This window comes from Trematomus bernacchii, unplaced genomic scaffold (assembly GCF_902827165.1).
Source record: "Trematomus bernacchii unplaced genomic scaffold, fTreBer1.1, whole genome shotgun sequence".
In the NCBI taxonomy this organism is placed as follows: domain Eukaryota; kingdom Metazoa; phylum Chordata; class Actinopteri; order Perciformes; family Nototheniidae; genus Trematomus; species Trematomus bernacchii.
In genome coordinates, this window is record NW_022987790.1 from 59,725 (window position 1) to 79,977 (window position 20,253).

General features: G+C 40.7%; 1 protein-coding gene across 2 annotated transcripts in view; it reads left to right on the forward strand.

Moving 5' to 3' along the window:
- The window catches only part of znf638 (zinc finger protein 638), a 37,019-nt gene extending 19,819 nt beyond the window's left edge, over nucleotides 1-17,200 (forward strand). Inside the window, exons 22-35 of one of the 2 annotated variants that reach the window (XM_034149610.1) lie at nucleotides 290-424; nucleotides 513-551; nucleotides 638-778; nucleotides 2,022-2,104; nucleotides 2,214-2,237; nucleotides 3,880-4,279; nucleotides 5,860-5,922; nucleotides 6,132-8,672; nucleotides 9,669-9,774; nucleotides 9,882-9,989; nucleotides 13,984-14,277; nucleotides 15,619-15,735; nucleotides 16,042-16,163; nucleotides 16,486-17,200. In XM_034149610.1, coding sequence (XP_034005501.1) covers nucleotides 290-424; nucleotides 513-551; nucleotides 638-778; nucleotides 2,022-2,104; nucleotides 2,214-2,237; nucleotides 3,880-4,279; nucleotides 5,860-5,922; nucleotides 6,132-8,672; nucleotides 9,669-9,774; nucleotides 9,882-9,989; nucleotides 13,984-14,277; nucleotides 15,619-15,735; nucleotides 16,042-16,163; nucleotides 16,486-16,557 — 4,245 coding nt within the window. In that variant the 3' untranslated portion in view covers nucleotides 16,558-17,200. Of the gene's footprint in view, nucleotides 1-289; nucleotides 425-512; nucleotides 552-637; nucleotides 779-2,021; nucleotides 2,105-2,213; nucleotides 2,238-3,879; nucleotides 4,280-5,859; nucleotides 5,923-6,131; nucleotides 8,673-9,668; nucleotides 9,775-9,881; nucleotides 9,990-11,641; nucleotides 12,575-13,983; nucleotides 14,278-15,618; nucleotides 15,736-16,041; nucleotides 16,164-16,485 lie in introns of those variants that run through there. The other variant, XM_034149612.1, reaches the window with a different exon arrangement.
- The last annotated feature ends 3,053 nt before the right edge of the window (nucleotides 17,201-20,253 follow it).

Sequence of the window (20,253 nt, forward strand, 5' to 3'; positions counted from 1 at the left end):
CTGGATCAGTTTTTATCAGATCCGTTGCAGCCCCTTTTTTAGAGATTTGGGTATGGAGGAAAATAGAGAGGGTTGTGTTTTCTGACACTTGGTGAGTTCCCTGGAACACCGGGGACACATATTCATGTAGAAAAGACGTACACAAGTGCATTTTGCATGATAGGTCCCATTTAATGAAACAAAACCTAGTAAAAGCATAAGGGAGTGGAAGAAAAACATCAAATTTTTCCTGTGCAGATTACCTCTCGATTCGATTCAAATGGAGATCTGTTGTTCTCTTCACCTCTAGGCCTTTGTGTTATTCGCTGACTGGACGATGTGCTGCAAATTTGCTCGAAGTCACATCTCAAAACCAGTCATGTTCGGATGCCACACAATCAACATTCACTTCGTCTTGGAACCAATACTTCCTGCATCCAGTGAGGTACGGACTCTTGGGGAAAAACACACTGCGACACTTGTCATCATCAGGATGGGAAAACAATCTGACTTGTTGTTTTTTGTTGTTGCAGGAAATGATGTACACGACTATGATGAAGTTAAGCGACGGTGTAAGTCTTTAGCAACACTCATGTCAATCTTTTGTCGAGTGTTTCTTCTCCTGCTCATTAACACCACCTTGTTTCTGCTTCTTCAGAGAGTTCCAGAGCCAGAGTTTCTGCAGGAGCGCTTGTTGCGTGTGCAGTTTCTCGATTGTCAACGAGTCGTCATCACCGCGGTTTTGGAACTCGTTGTCTCCGCTGCGCCATATGTCAACTTCCTGACGCTGGCCAACAGGGTACAGGAACACACACATCTGCACTTTTCACATTTCATTGTTGCAAACACTACCATGTGTCGTCAGACCTTAACCTGTTAAGCCCCAAAGCCCCCGTCGGCGGGTCATCATTTTTATAGTCTGGTACCTGAAAAAGGTCAAATGGCACTGATGGAACCAGATATACCCAAATGTGCCGAAAGCTTCATCCGCCTGGAACTGTTTTTTGCTAAACCTCTCTAAAAAGGTCAAATTTAACTTGTTTTGCCTCAATCTTGATACAGGGTACTTATTATATGTTATAGTTTGGATTCCTAAAGCTTTTAGTCTACCATCCTATAATTCAAGGGTGGTTTTCACTATAAGTAATGTTTTTTCTTTAGGCGGAGGTAAGAATTTACCTTTTTTTACGATGTTCCATCTGAATTTACTCTGACTGAGAAAAATCTATATTGATTCTGACACTTCTACATCCAACTCACAGATGTAACCTTGCTTTGATAAAAGACATTATTCATATAACCCTTTTAGAAGTGAAGTTGTAGTCATTTGTTTTGGGCATGTCATTTTTGAGCCTGAAACCTGAAAAACAGGTTAAGTCGTCTTTACAAGTATTCAATTTAGCTCCCTTAGAATCTATTAAAAAGCTTAAAAATGCATTATATCTCTGTTTTTTGTTTGGTTCAGTCCTTCAATTAAAGAAATATATATTCTGTGATCAATCATGATTTATCACAAGTTTAAAATACTAGAATGAACTTGTATTTTAGGGGGAGATTAAACATGCCGTGCCGTAATAAAGAAATGCATGACAAACTGGCAAGAGAAATCAGAGGGTTTTTAACTCTTAATTTCTGAATTTTATGAAGTCCAGCAAGTTTCCGACACTTAGCTCAAGATAAGATAAACTTTATTGATCCTAAAATGTTTTCGTTACAGCAGCATGTTAAAAGAAAGGCATTGCACTTAGTTTGAAAAAGTAATCAAACGTAAAATATGAACGTCTAAAAAATAGAAACGGAACTAAAAAGTAAAATATATATATATATATATATATATATATATATATATATATATATATATTTTACTTTTTAGTTCCGTTTCTATTTTATTTATATATATATATATATATATATATATCAAAGCTGCTTTAATGGAGAGGTAGTATTCATATTGTGAGATTAAGAGTGTGTGTTTAGAGATTGTGTGTATGTGCCTGTAATTGATCTTCTCCCCTCCTCTGTGTCCATGATTTCTTCTTCAGATGTACATTGAGATGGCCGACTCCAGTGGTGTTACTAAAGTGTTAGAGGAGCTCCAAGCTATCCCGCCAGTCGCACATTATTGGTAAGCAATTCAAATGTAGGAGCGTAGAATTAAATTGGATTTTGTACGTTAATGTATTTTTATTCCCTGATTCCTCTCACTGACAATAACCTTTTGTTTCTTTCTTTAGGGATAAAGTTCAAAGTATTGAATCGTGAGTATATCTCTTCTTTGAATACATTAAATATGTTAAAAAACCCTTAACTTATTGGGCTTTAAAGGAGATTACTGACCAATGACTTCAGGGTCACTGAAAGATAACTTATTTTGAAAGAAAATCCCTCCTCTTGTAAGATAAGATATGGAAATGGGGAAATGTTTTCGTTACAGCAGCATGTTTAAACAAAGGCATTGCACATCATTTAAAAAATAAAGTAGAAAATATACAAATGTAAAATATCTAAAAATAGAAAATGAAACGGCACTAAAAAGTGAAATATATATATATAAGTTGAACGTGAAAGATAAATATCTGTCAAACAATATGAAGGGCAAAATTACAGCCAACAAAATGTAAAAGTAGGAGTGTGTGAGGAATGTCATATTAATTGAGGCCCTGGCCACACGGAGACGAAACGGGTCGTATCCGTTACAGTTCTCTATCTTATAGACGGTTCGGCCACACGAGGCCGACAGGGAAACGCGGATAACGATAACGGGTCCCAAGGTGGGTAGATCTGCTGACGCAACGCTCTGGGGGGCCAAACGGCTCCGTGTGTACGCCCTATACGATCATTTCCTGATAACGATCGCGCCTCTCCCCACCTCTGCTGCTCACTCCCGCGTCACCCGCGTCATTGCTGATGTGTTTCGCCCAAGCCCCCAGGAAGTGCGCCGGACTCTGATGAAAATATTCGTTGTGTCCAAACGGCGGTACTACAATTTCCGTATCAGTCCGTGACGTCACTGGGCCCAGAAATACTTTTTCCCATTGACTAACATTGGGAAAGAGACGTCTGTAAATCAGCGGATAATTTTTTTTAAACTAAATAAACTACCCAGTATGAACTATTTTATAGCCCTTATTAAAATCATTAGGTCCTTAAAGTTGTAAAATGCACTAAAAGCCGAATCTAGATTCATGTTCTGTCTCCATTCATTCTACTGGGCCGAGAGTGGGAGCTCCGGGGGCGGGGCTTAAGGGGCGCATTCTCTGAGCGCACATACGGGTTCTTCGGCTCTGGCAGCCAGGCATGATGGGTAATCTGTGACGTTTCGCTCTCTCAAATGTTGGGCCATTTTGTCCTCATGCTCCATTGAGCAGCTCTCATAGGAAAGAACGAGACCCCGCCTCCCACGCTGTATCCAGTTCTTATTATTCATCCATGGTTTCGCCAACAACAACAACAATGGCGTATCACAGGTTTGCGTTCGTGCTCCAGACGCTACTGACCATGCTACAGATGTTAGTGCAAAAATCTACAGCTCCTCTACCACAACCATCAGCAACAAGTGGACATGGAGAACTACATGAACTACATGTTGCTAAATCCACCGCGGAGAATAACCAGAAGGGCAACCATGCTCGGGGGGTCTTATTCGCTGCTTTTGGTGTATTTTGTGGTGGAAGTACAGCGCCACTTACAGGCCTACAGCGTCTCCAGCGGGTTGAGCGGTCTCGTGTGGACGGACACGTTTCTTGAGCCGATTCCGTGTGGACCAAAGACTTTTTTGATATCGACTTCGGTTCGTTTTCGTCTCCGTGTGGCCGGGGCCTAAATGTAAAATGTACAGTGTGAAGAAAAGTCCAGTTATAAGTTCTAACAACTCATAACCCATTTTGTTTGTCATTTTAGACTGGACCCCCTAAAACAGGTTCTGCAGTTTACAAATGAGGCCAGAAAAAACTTGACCCGCTCTACTGATGCAAAAGGGAAATCCCACTCTTCTCTTCCTGAACTTTTCGATAATGGGTCACAAGCCGCTCTGCAAGTCCTCGAAGGATCCAGCGAGGAACAAATGAAGGAGGACAGCGAGAAACCAGGAAGTGACATCAACACAGACTCTGTGGTTCTTTCAGAGTCTAAAGAAGATGGAGTGAAGGCAGAGGAGGCTGCTCTCAGTCCGGCCTCCTCAGAAACCAAGCGGAGCGCAGATCTTCCTCCGATCAACACGGATGTTTTCCAGGTTCTCACGGCAGCCGTCCGTAACCACCGACTCAGCCGGGCCCGCTGCTCCCAGAGCGAGGAGAAGAAGGTGAGGCCGCCATTTAACTGAACTCAGGGTTCGAAAAGTAATGGGAATTCAAAATGCAAATTCTAGGTTATGGAAAAGTTATCTTGGTTGGTGATTGGCTAATGTTACACAAGCCAAAACATCGTTATGACATCATAAAGTGGCCAAAATCTGATCAGCTCATTTTCAGACAGGTTTTTATAAAAATGGATCAGGACAAAAAGAGAGAGAATCTTTGTTCCTGAAACTTTCAGAGTCTCTTTCCACAGAGGGGACACATGTTGATGTAGAAGAGACGTGAACAAGTGGAGCTTGCATAATAGGAGACCTTTAACATAAACTATTTTCAGTGGTACGACGGAAAAAGAGTAATTTTTTTTTTGGTCATGGAAAATTAGGTAACGGTCATGGAAAAGTCATTGAAAATCATTGGTGAAAAAGTGTATGAAGCCTGTGAACTGTAGTTTAATCTTATTTTATTTGTATTTATTTATTTAACGGGCACAGTGCACAGTCATAAACATTTCTGTAAATGTGCCAGAGCTAACCAAGAGGCAACATTTCATCTGTAAACCCCGACAGATGTTGTAAATTACCTTAAAGACAAATTTCATTTAAAATAACGGGTAATTATAAAGTCAACTTTAATGTCCATTTTATTTTGTGTTTGTACAGACGGAGAGATCGAAATAACGTTTCTAACAATCCCGAATACAAAATACAATAATACAAATATGTATATATTTGTATTATATATATATATATATATATATATATACAATCAACAGACACATTTACATATATGCACACATTAAGATACAATACAAATATAATCAGTGAAAACATGCAACATACTGGAAATGCTTATAAGACACACTCAAACAAAACATACATATTACAAAGCAAGAAGACATTATTTTTATTTCATTACTTTTTCATTTCTGTGTTATATCGAAGCGATGTATTACTCTGGTTATTACCTGGGAATGGGGAGATTTTTACAACATTTTATTTTGTAAATTGTCTGTTTTTTGTTAATGAAGCACTTTGAGTTACCTTAGTGTATAAACAATGCTTCATACATTTGATTTGATTAAACATGAATCAACATTTGGCAATAATATATTCTGTCGGCGCTAAAATGTGAAATCGAGCTTTACATTTTTATATAAGTCTGGGTTCGGTCATTGAATCAACATCAACATACTTCAGAAACACGTTTTGTTATATTCCATGGAATGCTCTTAACACCCCGATAGCAATGAATACATTAAATGCTTTGACAATAAATCCATAAATATATATCATCTGTGGAAGCTGTAATACTGTAAAAAGCACGACCAATCATCTGAGCCGGCCCGGCTAAAGTAACTGGATGGCCTACCTGCCTGTCAGCCTTCCATCTGTGCACAAACTTATCTTGTGCCCTCATTGGTCATGTGTGCGTTCCTGTGTGTTGGAGGAGGGGCTCTTTAAGGAAGTCTGAAGGAAGGGGCAGATTTTTTCCGGTTGTGTATTTTCAAATTCTAGCGCACTCGAGCTGGTTTCTCCATTCTTACCTACCCTACCTTTAATGTTTATATAAATGTGTATTTTCTCAGAGCCACAGCAAAAGCAGAGGAACTTCTGGACATGAATCGGATGGCAAAGCACCACGGAGAGGGGTAAACAAAACGTATTTTATTCCCTCAAACACCTCAGACCTTATTTGCTTTACCTAACCTTTCATATAGACAGGGGATGAGATATGAAACAATCCTATGCAATAAAAGAATGGCTCCAACATGTATTAAATTGCATTCATTTCTCTTGAAGTACACTATTTGATCCCTTGTGTCACTTTCTGATCCTCCCTTTGTCTTCTCCGCCTCAGGATGATTTAACCAGTGACATTCCTGCGTCAGACTACGATGGTTTTGATGAGGATAATTTGGACATGGATGAGTTTGTGACGGTGGATGAAGTCCGCGACGATGAGACTCCATCTTCCAGTCACCGAACTCACGGCTCCTCCTCCTCCTCCTCCAGGACGTCTTCGAGAGCGAGGAGAGAGAGGCACAGCTCCGCCGACAGACACTCTTCATCGCGGTATTCAAAAGATGGCAAAAGATCTGCCATTTCCTCCTCTTCGTCATCCAGGTCGACGAGAGGCCCAAGCTCTTATCGCTCAGAGTCACCGAAAAAGTCAAAGAAATCCTCATCAGAGCCCACTAAATCTCCCACTAAATCCTCCGCCAGTTCCAGTAAGACCTCCCCTTCTTCCCCTATTCAGAAAACACAACGGAGCAAAACTAAGTCTCCATCCAAAGCATCAGAAACCGCGTCCTCTGGCTCCCGTTCATCTGCAGCAACTGTCGAGGCTTCAAAGGAGACTCATTCAGAGAGAGAGTTGGTGAAAGACAATCAGAGCGCAGTGGCAACGTCCGACCACAAGGTTTCAGCAGAGGACGTTCCTGCAAAAACTGTTGAGTCAGAAATGGAAACATCATCAGAGATGCGTCCACCTCTGCGGGAACAAGGGTTAGAGTCAAGCGCAGAGGTTGAGGAGGATAAGAAAAGCAAGGAGGGAGAGAAATACCAAATCCTGGATGAAACTGATGAACCGATGGATTGTGGGGAACAAGATGGTGTATCTGAAGCCAAACCGACTGACCCCGAGGGAGAGAAGGAGCAGAGCTTTCAGGTTCTGGACACATTTGGAGATGAAGGCAAAGCCCGCGCACAGGAAATGGAAGTGACCGAAGACCAAACGGCTACAGGTGAACAGGAAAGCTCCACCGTAGAGAAACTGTGCGAGGATGACAAATCTGACAAATCTATTAAAGATCAAGAAGCTAATAATGTAAATACAGGAAGTGAAGAAGCTTCTGTGCAAATGGGAGAAGAGATGAAAAGCAAAGAAGTCAACACCCTTCCTGACAAAGATCTTGAAAGCAGAGATGCTGGATTAGAAACCTTTGAGATTTTAGACTCGATAGGCGATCAGACGGCGACAGAAGACCTGGAAACCCCCGGTGGTCAGATGCCTAAAGAAGAAATGGAGTCCGTGGAGGAGGAGGAAGCGACGTATCGGGTGATTGATTCTGTTGAAGATCAGCCGACGGACAACACGGGGAGAAGAAACGGGAGAGGGGAGGCGAGGAAAGACGATAAAGCATCGACGAAGAGCGTTCCCTCAACCAGAGCGTCCAGAAGTGAAGCTTCGGAAAAAGACAAAGACGCCACCGCGGAGGACGTTGTGTATGAGATAATCGATTCGGTTGAAGACAAACCAGTTCACGATGTCGCCGCCGGCACAGAACAATCTGGTAGAAGACGGAGTGCAAGAGGAAAGAAGGAGACGGAAGTGTCTGAGGAGGCTACGTACGAGATCATAGACTCCGTGGAGGATGCCGGCGATGAACCGACTGCAACGCGATCTACCAGAGGAACGAGAGGAAGATCGGCTAAGAGAGACACGCCAGCACGGAGGAGGAACACTAGCACACCACCGAAGAAGAGTGACGTGGCTGTAGGAGAGGATGCTACCTTAGTAGAAGTGAAGGACGAGGTTGCTAAGGACGAGGTTGCTAAGGACGAGGTTGCTAAGGACGAGGTTGCTAAGGACGAACCGCCCGCTAAAAAACCAAAAGGAAAACGAGGAAGACCAAAGAAAATGACTAAAAAAGAGACGGCAGCGATGAAGAAAGCCGAGAAAGAGGCAGCTGCTCAAGAAACAACAACGGCGTACCAGATCCTCGATTCTGTGGAGGACGAGACGATGGACGAGACGTGTAAAAGCAACGAGAAACAAACGGAGGAAAGAGCATCCATCGCTCCTAAGAAGAAGGAGGAGGAGGAGGAGCCTATGTATCAGATCGTGGATTCTCTGGAAGAGACGTCTGAAAAGGTGGAGGAGAATCCAACCACTGAATCCCAGAGTGATGCCGCTACATTTGAAAAGACTAACGAAGAAGACCCCCCGGAGAAAGACATAACGGGTCTGGACGAGGTGAGCGATGAGGAGGAGGATTACCCCGACGACCACGCCGAGGAGGAAGAGCTGAGGAGGCGACATGTGGCCGCCAAAGAGAGGCAGATCTCAAAGGAGAGGGAGGAGAGGAGGAGCAAGGAGAGGAGGAGCAAGGAGAGAGAGGAGAGGAGGAGCAAGGAGAGGAGGAGAGAGGAGAGAGAGAGGAGGAGCCATAGCAACAACAGCAGCAGCAGAGGAGGAGGAAGAGCGAGGAGGACGAAGGAGGAGGAGGAGGAGGAAGAGCTGGTGACTCTGGATGAGGTGGGAGCAGATGAGGTGGGCGAGGGAGAGCTGCAGGCACTCGTCACTCTGGATGAGTTCGTAGAGGAGGTGGAGCTAAACACGCCAGAGACCCGCCCACTGAGCCAGGAGGACCAATCAGAAGACTTCTTAAACCCAGAGGTAAAAAAAAAATCAACATTTATTATTATTTTTTTCTGCCAGGGAAGCGAACATTTAGAGAAACATAAACTACAGCTGTACGAACTAGGGATGGGAATTTTAAAGCAAATGTATATTTGAATATTCGACCCCCAAAAAAACGATTAACCGAAATGTACATATCCTATTAAAAAAAAAAATAAAAGTGGGAGAAATGTTGACAAAAAAAAACAAACGTTTTAATTTAGAAAAATAAATAAATACATGTTCAAATAAGAATAGAAACCAAGTCGAATTTGTCAAATGTATTGAACTGGTGATCAGTTTGAACAGTTGACAGCTATAGGCCAACAGCTTTCATGCTTAAAACATAACTTGTTTTTTAAATGACAGAGGGATCATACACGAAGAACATAACGGGTTAGGGTAACGTAACCCTATCACAACAGAGATCAACCTGTAACAGGGCCTATGCACAGAATGCAGCTATTCAATACTCATTCTTGTTTAAGAATATGAGCATGTCTACTCAGGGGAGAGGCGGGTGCGGAGGCGATTCACAATCAGGCCGGCTGTAGAGAAGACCCTCTCAGCTGGAATTTGGGCATAAGATGAGGTTTGAGTCTGCGTGGTCTGCGTGTAGGGAGGGGCAGCAGACATATCATTAGCTAGAACTAGCTAGATCTGATGGATGTGGACATAAACGCGAGTGAAGTATAACCGGACGAGAGAGAGAGAGATCAGCACCTGCAGCTCTGCCCGCTGTGAGGGACCGGTGAGCGGAGCAAAACACACCTTTAGACCTAACACACTTAGCTATGGCACTGTCGTATACATTGAATTATTCCATTTGATAATATGTAATCAACTTAGGCACCCCTCCCAAAAAAATAAGAATTACAATAAAAATATTCATAACTCATATTCGAATACCTGAATAATTTTGAATATTCGATTAATCGTTCCCATCCCTAGTACGAACACAGACGCTACAGATTGTCGTGTCTCGGTTTTCAGACGTTGGTGACTTTAGACGAAGCAGTCGACAACGATGATGAGGAGAAGCAGGAGGAAGAGGAAGATGCCTCCATACCTGCCAAACGCAAACATGATGACGACCCAGGTGTGTATTTAGCACAAACGGCCCAACACATAAATGGAATTCAACATAGGAAGACAATAGAAGGTTTCATTATCTAATGTGCGTAAATGTTTTATGTCCTGTTTTAGAGGAAAGTGCAAACTTCGTGACGGTAGATGAGGTGGGAGAGGGCGAGGAGGAGGCGATTAAAACCAAGACAAGAACACCGGCCAAGAAGAGAGCCAGACAAACCCCCGGTAACACACACACACACACACACACACACACATATTTTTTACCATGGATGTGAACCTATTTGATTTTATTCCTGTGTGCTTGCCTCTGTTGAGATCTCCATATTAGGTTGAATACTTAAAACGAAAGTTAGTTATAATCAATTATATTCTTGTATAACCCACAATGAAAATGCTTCATATTTTATGATTTTCTTTATTTACAGTATATACAAAACACAAGTGGTTTGTTAAGTTGAGTGTAAGGGACCGTCTCCACAGCAGCATTAAAAAAATCTTGGAGGTGGGCGTATCTGAGGCTTGGGGATTTTTTTGCGATCAACCAATCACATGAATCTCCCGCCCGCGACATACGAAGCCAAAAAGCCCGAAGTAAACTGGATATAAACTCCCCAAAACAGGCGAAAACATACCACTGTCTCTGCCACCTCCCTCCATGCCTGGCTCCTCCGGTTTATATCCCGGTAGGTCTGGTCATAAAGCATCGGGTGATTCGCTACCGCTAATTTCTCCTCCATTTTTTGGAATATGAGGAAATGACCTGCGGTATGTCTCTCCCAGCATACACGCCGTTTGATTGGCTAGAGCTTGAACTGCCAGATTTGCGTACACGGGATTTGATTGGCTGACGCTTCCACCTCAACTTCAAAAGTTGAACATTGTTCAACTTTTAATCTTGAAAATCCTGAGAATCTCCGCTCGCCTGCCCACAATGCATTTCGGCGAAAAGTGAGGCAAAGTGACGTCACCCCATTCAAAGTGAATGGGCAGAAGCGTTTCAAGATTTTTTTAACGCTGCTGTGGAGACGGCCCGTAAGGCCTATTATGGTTTATGGGTGTCACTGATAAGAGAGAGGAGACAGTCTCTCCCCTCACAGCAGTACACAGGGAGGGGGGCTCCTGACTTGTTGGAGAAATACTGAGGCCCCGAAAAGGTGTTTATGCCATAGCCGAGAATAATATTTTGCAGTCCTGCACACTAGAGTTCATGACCTTTTTACACAAACATGGGTATGGAGGAGGGGTCTTTAGGTTCTCTCAAACTTGGTAAATATCTCTCAAATGTATTTGTTGAATGCTGGCTGAGTGAATTGTTGGATGAAGATCCCACAAAATTCCCGCAAGAATTTAGAATTTGTCTTGGTAAGTTTGGTACCAAGGGATATTTTATATAAAACCTCAAAATCAAAGAGGAAATGGCAAAAGAACCGTTATATTATTTTTCTCATTGTTTTTCATTTTACATTATTATTCTTCTCTTCAGTTATTTTAAATTGTTATATGCCTACACCCTACAACAGTATTCATTTAAATTAGATTTTTTTTGAACACATCTATCCCTTTTGTTTGCTGATTTTCACACAGCATGGAGGTGTAGTGCTGTCAGGTCGTTAAACTGATCAGAGTAAAATATGGCCCAGTGCTTTCTGCCGTTAGAGGCCAACTGAGTAAGAGGAAGAAACAATCACCCTGGTGTCTATAGAGATTCCAGAGCAATATGGAACACAAGTACCCCTTGAAGAAATTCTTAGGGAATTTGTTTCAACTGAAACAACTCGTTATGAATCGGAGAACAAATGTATACTATATTGTTGAGCTTAAAACCTCAGGAATCTACCAAGAGGATTTTAACCTGTCCAACGGGACTGCTTCAGTCACAGTATCTCCAGGGAAGCTGACTCCTGGACCCAGCAAACCTGCGCAGCATGAATCAGCGGCTGAGTCACCTGTACCCCTGCCAGCGGAGGGTGACGTTTCTTCCAATTCTGTGGGACAGACTGCGTATCTACACACTAAACCACTCAGATTGCAGTGGATTTCCAAAACAAAACGACGACTACTTGATAACTGCATGGTCGATCCAGCTAGCTGGCCTTTCGTTTCGAGGTGTCGTCCAGGAAAGAACAGCAACCCCTCCATGGTCAGGGTCACGGATATACAACAGGTTGCAACATGGATAGAGGAGTCTTCGTTGATACAAGTGAACGGCCCACCGCCCTTGCAGATATCAGGCAAAGTGGGAGTACGCACACAAATATACCATCATCAAGACGGCCCATGGGCTCTTTTTACTCTGGTGCCTGACCTCTGTGACAACAAGAACATTCCTGTGAGCTACTATGTTTTCGGTGAAAAGTAAAACGGTGTTAATTCCCATCGGTTATATCTCTTTATTGAGTAAAGCACCAGACTGCGTTTTTTTTTTTAACTTCGACGAACATGTTTTTAGTTTCGTAAGTTTTTTTGCTTGTAAAAGTTAAAACAAATCATAAAGAAGTTCTTGTCTTTCCCTTTCTTAGTATATGTATCTGAAACTATCTCCCAGTTTCTGCTAATGATATTAAAATGTGTTCACCTGAAGCTGCACCGCTTGCCTTTTCACTTCCATCATGAACACCTGAGCGTTATTACTTTGAAGTGTCTCTAATTTTAATTCATGCAAACAAAACTGCTGAGTTTCGGCAAAAAGCGATATACGGTGTTGCAGATGTAGTCATTAAAATCATAATAAACTCAATACTTTAACCTGTTAAGCCCGAGAGACCCCGGTACCGGGCCCCTCCCGCAACATCTTGCAGGAAACAGTGTCTGAGGGCATGTTCATTTAATAAACTATGAATGTTTTATATCCATGTAACGGGAAGAAACTCATCAAACTGATCATTTTTACATGACACTGAGCCTCTCAATTAGCAACGAGCGAAAATGCTAACAGATTTACTGCACCGAAACTCACTCATAAAACCTTATTATTGATCTTTTCTGCACATCCAACCCATCGTTCTGATCGTGAGATGACACAGAATCGATGGGTACATACATTATCACTCTATGAGAGAGAGAGAGAGAGAGCGATCGAGAGCTGGGTTTTGCCTCGGTAAGGTTCTCTCAAACTTGGTAAATATCTCTCGAATTTATTTGTTGAATGCTGGCCGAGTGAATTGTTGGATGAAAGTTTGAAACTGTTAGATTCCACTGACCATTTACGAGGAACTGCCTCTGAATGCTGTCGGACTCTAGGTGTGAATGTATAGCACCTTCGATCCATGAGGGGATTCCTTTGGATTATGTCGGAAGACTTTAATGTCTAAATTAAATCGGGTTTATTGAATGCCGAGTGATTTGTTGAATGAATGTTTGAATTTGCTTTTTATTATCACCGGTCATTTATGAGGAGATGCCTCTAAATTCTGTCGGACGATTTTAAATGTCACGACTGAATTGGGCAGTTGAAGTTACAATTTAGTGTAATAAATGTAAAACTGTGAATTAGGGTTGCATATTAGAACATGATCACAGCATGATATGTTTTGTAGGATTGTCATGTTGTAACGAGAGAAGGTAGAAACCCAGTATACGTGTAGACCAATTTTTCTTCAAATAAACTCATCCCACCTTTTGGATTGGGACAACTTAAAATACATATGCGCTCTCCTCTCCTGCTTCAAAGGTAAGACTGCACACTGCCACACTCACACTTAGGTAGGGCCACACCTCATTGCTGATATCAAAATCCTTCGGGGTCGCTTAAACAAATTTAGCGGGTCGTCTGAATTGAAACAGCAGTTAATTGAACCTGGTTCTTCAGGAGTTAATAGAGGTGAGATCTTGCTGACGTTGGTGGATCTGAGCCAAGCAGTAAACTTACATAATCTCAATAACTTCTGTTAGGTCAATTAGTAGGTCTGAGTCATTCGCCGGAATAAATGATCAGGCCTCCCGACTCCCAATACCTCTTACTAAGTGACTCTATTTGTATGCCTTTTAATACACACAAAGTAAACATTATTATTGCACACAGTTATTTGTTCAAATATAAATATCGAAGGTTTTAATTTTTAATTTAAATTATGTTCTATTGGCTTGTCATTTATAGGAGACATTAGCCAAGTGGTTTAACAAAAGTGTTTATTTGACCACACACACACTTAACGACTCTATTCTCTGAAACTAGAAGTGTCTGTGTGCTTAACGGAGTTCTTATCTTTAACCACAGCGAGAAAATCCACCAGAGGGAGAAACGTAACCGCAGAAGACGATGAAGCAGAAGAAGCGGAGTCAGATGTCCCGCCTCCTGCTCCCCTCGATGTCTCCTCATTGGACAGAGACGCTGAGCTGTCATGTGACCTCCAGCAGACAGAGGAGGAGGAGGAGGGGGGGGAAGCTGCGATTGTCCCCCACATCGAGGCTGCTTCTTTTCCTGGGCAGGATCTGACCGAGGAGCCCCCTGAGGACCAGAGTCTTGAGGAGTGTGTGGAGGAGGAAGAGCAAAGCAAACCGGACTTTAAAGGTACAAAGAGCTGAAGGAACATGGACTAAATTAAACACTTTTTAATCTTTAGTTTAAACATAAACTAGGGCTGTGCAAATAATCGTATTTTAATCTCGATTACAATTTTGGCTCGCAACGATTACGAAAATTAAACCATTATAATTTTTTTATATTATTTTTATTGGTTTTTCAGTTGAATTAAAGTTCAGGGTAATCAACTGTTAAAAACATTGTTCACGTTTTTTTTTTTCAATAAATGGATGTTTTTAAAGTAAATGGATAATTGTTTTTTAATAATCGTGATATCAATTATTGACCAAAAATAATCGTGATTATGATTTTTGCCATAATCGCACAGCCCTAGCATAAACTTGTATTTTTTCTAGTGAATAGTTGAGAAAATACAAGCTAGTCTTTAAAATGTGCAAATTAAAGGGGACCTATCATGCAAAATGCACTTTAGTACGTCTTTTCTACATGAATATGTGTCCCCGGTGTTCCAGGGAACTCACCAAGTCTCAGAAAACACAACCCTCTCTATTTTCCTCCATACCCAAATCTCTAAAAAAGGGGCTGCAACGGATCTGATAAAAACTGATCCAGATTTGAACACTGTCCTGACGTCAGGACGGTGGCGCTACGGCTATTGGGCCAACTCCACCAATCAGGAGGAGACGGCCACGGCCATTGCCGTTCGAAAGCGCTGGAGATGCTGTAGTACATATGCCAGGCCTGTAGGTGGTGCTGTTCTCACTAAATCAGCCCTTACAAAAACAGAGCTAAAAAATGTCAAATTGAGCGAAATGAGGCATGGCTAAAATGCATGATCTGTTTGGTATTTTGAAGAAAAAAAAGTATAAATATGCCTTATATAGGTATGGTCCTACACTATATTATTCAAATATAGCATGATAGGTCCACTTTAAGTTAATGTTTGATTGTCAGGAAAATTGAGTTAACGTCTTATTTCTGACCTGGAGCAGCTATTAGAAATATGAATAATAAGTGGATACAATCGCAAAATAAACATTATTTCCATTAACGATTACTGAAAAACTGACCTCAACCTGCCCAAAATGTTATTTCCTATCATAGATAATATAGAAAGGCAGCAAATGTTCACATTTGAGCTGAAACTAGTGTATTTTTTTTGTCAGTTTAGCTCAAAAAGTATTATCAAAATTGCTGCAAAATACTTTCTAATTTCTTCCGATCAACTAAGCATTCCATCTCTCTCTCTCTCTCTCTCTCTCTGTCTCTCTCTCTGTTTATTAAGTATGGTTTTATTTTTAATTGAATGTCTGTTTTTGGTGGACTCAAATGACTGAATGTATATTGTTTGTTTCTGCGTCTCTGTAGCTGTGAGTAAACTGAGGAAGGAGCCCGTCGGTCCGGAAGCAAAAAGATCCCGCTCTCAGTCTCCCTCCGTCTCTATCCACGTCAAACTGCCTTCATTCAAACCCAACAACCCCCTCGGTAACACACACACACACACACACACACACACACACACACACACACACACACACACACGTAATATGGTCTTTGTTTACATTAGCATCGCTAACACTCAGAGCTAACCTGTACTGGAGAGCATGTGTGTGAAGAAGCAGGAAATAAAAAAATATCTGAGACCCATAATATATGCCTAAAAATAGCATGATAGGAGATCTTTAAAAACACACACATTATCCAAGTATTTGTCACACTTTCCTCCTGTGTCACTGTCTCACCCTCTTTGTCTCCCCCTCTTTGTCTCCCCCTCTTTGTCTCCCCCTGCAGGTCAGGAGTTTGTCGTCCCTAAATCTGGATATTTCTGTAACCTGTGCTCGATGTTCTACCTGAACGAGAGTACGGCCCGGGACCGACACTGCGGCAGCCAGAGACACTACGACAACCTGCAGGTATATACACACACACACACACACACACACACACACACACACACACACACACACACACACACACACTCCACACTCTTAATATATATATTAACAATAACTTTTTTTTTTAAATGTAAATATGACTCAAATATGTATGAATGTTCATTTAATTCATTTCTTATTTTAGAAGTTACTTACCTGTATGTCACTGTTATCTTTAATTGTACTAATCTTTAATCTTGTGTGAATCTGTGCCGTCCTGTTTTTCACTCTCACCCTGTTGCTGTTTGATCTCGTCCATCTGATCTGAAACACACCCTTTGCTCCACTTCTCTCCCTCTAGAAACATTACGAGAAGCTGCAGCAGAAACCTTCCGATTCCTCGCAGAGTTTCCAAGGATCTGTTTCCGATTGATCCCGGCGACTTCTAACTATTTCTTTTTTTGCAAAATCATGTCAAGCTGGACCTGTGTGTGTGTGTGTGTGTGTGTGTGTAGCTTCACACACACCTGCAGAGGAATCGATGTGTATATTATCTACCATAAAAACTCAGTACATATTTGAGCATGTATTCAAACTCTACAGGTTCGGTGCCTTGCACAAAAAAATTAATAATAAATACGATTTTTTTTTTTTACATAACGTACGATTAATTTACTTTTTGATTTGCGCTAAATATGTTGAACGGTCTGTGTGTGTGTGTGTAACCTGTTTCTGTTGGAGCTTCATCTCTTGTTTTTTTAAATTGTGTATCATATGAAGCCTAGAATTGAAATTAATTCCCATCAGTTATATCTCTTTATTGAGTAAAGCACCAGACTGCCTTTTTTTTTTTTAACTTCGACGAACATTAGCGACGTTATAAATAATGTGATTTATTCTTTTGTTACTCTGTGAAAACGTGTCGACAGTTTCTTATTGTTTTTTGTTTCGGATGTCATTTTCTTTTGCTTGTAAAAGTTAATACAAATCATAAAGAAGTCCCTTTCTTAGTATATGTATCTGAAACTATCTCCCAGTTTCTGCTAATGATATTAAAATGTGTTCACCTGAAGCTGCACCGCTTGCCTTTTCACTTCCATCACGAACACCTGAGCGTTATTACTTTGAAGTGTCTCTAATTTTAATTCATGCAAACAAAACTGCTGAGTTTCGTCAAAAAGCGATAAAATATGTTAGTCATTAAAATCATAATAAACTCAATACCTTAATAAATGATGATATATGAAATAAACCCTAAAAAATAAATGACTTTATCCCAAAAGGACCCACAGGTTTCCAGGGTTCTTACGGTCATTAAAAACCTGGAAAAGTCATGGAAATTCAAAAAGCTAATTCCAGGCCCTGGAAAAATCATGGAAAACAATATTTTTCTCAAAGTTATGGAAAAGTCATGGAAATTTAACTAAAGTTGCATCAAATATAATTTATATTTTATCTAATCGCCAAAATAGTAATACTATAATGATAATAAATACTGTATGGTATAGTAATGAAACGTGAAATGGCATTTAACTGTCGAGGTGTTTTGCTGGTGAGAGATTTGAGTTGCTTTAGCGTGTAGAAGCTAGTAAGCCTATTTGATTTGTTTTAGATAGGCACAACATGTTTCATATGCAGACCTTATTTTCCTGTTCCATGTTAAAATAATCCATTTTCAGTGGTACCGCTGAGAAAGAGTCATTTCTTTGGTCATGGAAACTTAGGTAAAGGTCATGGATAAGTCATTGGTGAAAAAGTGTATGAACCCTGGGTGTCACATGAACTTTAAATGTTCTGGAAAGTTCCTTCTACAGTTTTAGTCTTTATTTTATCGCATGAAGTCCCTCAGTGACACACCCTGAACAGTCTGGTGGGTCCTGGTCCAGGTCATGTGACTTTGTGTTCCCATAACAACATGTCCAAGATGTCCATGTCCAACACATGTGACATAACGAGCTACATTTCAAAAGCTTTTTTTTTTGTTGCTAAAGGGAAAATGTAAGCCATTTAAGAATGAAAATGCCTACATAACATGTGCTTTATTACATTTAACCTGTTGTGGAAACATTTCTTGATCAAATTGATATGAAACAAATGAGACAAACATCGCTGTGACACTGATCGGGACGTTAACCCTAAACGTTCAGAGTAAACCCAAAGTGACATATATGCACAATTAGAAATATGATTATGATCTGCTCAGTTAATTTAGCTGATTCAATTATATTGAGTTCATATGTTCTTCTCATTCTTCAATTCAAAGAATGTTCAAACTAATTAACCAAAAAATCTTCCTCATTAATGAAGTTATATATAAGAGTGATTTTACCATTAAAGCCCAATGTGACATATATCACATTTCAGATATTTGACACTAGGGGGAGGTTCTTGTCAGAAATGTGTTCTAGGTGGTCTATTTAGTCTAAATTATGTTCCCCTTAATTTTCCCAAAAGTAGAAATGGGTCCGCGTTCTTATTTTAAAATTAATTTCAGGAGAACAATTTCTTGAATTCATATGTATTTATTCAAGGGCCATTTATTTCATAATGCCATCTTCTACATTACATTACATTATTACATTACATTACATGTCACTTGTTAGACGCTTTTATCCAAAGTGACTTACATACTCAATACTGTGGACAATCCCCACAGGAGCAATGTGGGGTGAAGTGTCTCAGGGACACAACGGTTGCGGTCGAATAGTCCAAAAATCAGCTCCTATCGTCTATCCATATCGTCTATCCCTTGACCTCTGTGTGAAACGTCACGGGGTTAAGGGATAGTATAAATATGGCTGTTTTTATCCACCTCCTCATAGTGTTTCCTCACCGCAATCCTGTGGCCATCGTCCAGCTGCGTAGCAGTTGCTTACTCGCGGCGATAAAATAATCGCCCCTCCGGTAGTAGTTTTGAGGACACTGATTGGCTATATTTTATGACACATGTTCATATCTTGAATCAGCAATTGGCTAACCTGCTACAGAGACCCGCCTCCGTGGGGCGATTTCTCCATTGCCCCAGCACAGAACTTCAGTCATACAGTGTACTAGGAAAAGCATATATTTTGCGCAAATTATTTAAAAATCTTATTTTACTCATATTTCTGGGTGCATTCCATATTTCAAACACAGAAATATTGACAGTTTATATAATTAATTAGTATTATTATTTGTATTAATAATAATGTTTTGTGTGTGGTTTAGGGACGGCGGCGCCCTATCGCTCCCTATAGGCCAGCTGCCACTGGCCATAGATATTTGACCAAACTGAACCAGAAAGTATTGTGTCTGGCGCATGAGGTCCAATGTTTGGATAAGGAACGTTTCAGCTTTAACCTGTTTAGCCCGAGAGAGGCTGCGGGTTTTTTTTTCACGAAACTGTGTCTCAGGGCTTCTTAACATTTAAAAACCTATTAATGTGTCATACCCGATTAACGGGAAGAAACTCAGCTAACTGACGATACAAACCATTTTTACCAAAACAATTTTTTTTGCAGCATATTACTCACAACCTCTTTATGCAAGTGTGGTTTATTCATCAGATGTACAGTTGACACCATGTACACTCCTCCGATCATTATTTTTTGATTTGTCTTGTTTTTTATGGCAATTTATTGTTTGACATGTAAATAATCGGATGGAACATACCATGATGACATTTGGGATGCGGACGGGTTTTCAATATGAGGGAAAGTTGTTTCCATTATTTGTTCTATCTACCCGTCCTCTGTTTAGGAGGAACATTATGAAGAAATGTATTTATTTTCAATGAGAACTGAGGATGGGAGCTCCAAGCTGACACAAAGAGGACATTTCGTTAGTTCTGAGATGCACATTTTTCTGACGTTTGTTTCTGTCTGGGCTACAACAAATTGGGTAGATGAATTGCCAGGGTCGGAAGACCCTGGTTTGAGTGGGATGTTATATTGTTTTCTTTTTGTGTTTTACGTTTTTGTTACATTAGTTTTAATGGTAAATAATAAAAGCAGTGACAATCCCTTTTGTGTATGGGGCCAAAATATACAACGTATTAAATATAATCCCACAGATATGCAGCAGTCACCATGCAAAATATGAAAATATATTCTTGGAATATTAAAGGCTTGGGAAATCCCATAAAAAGGAA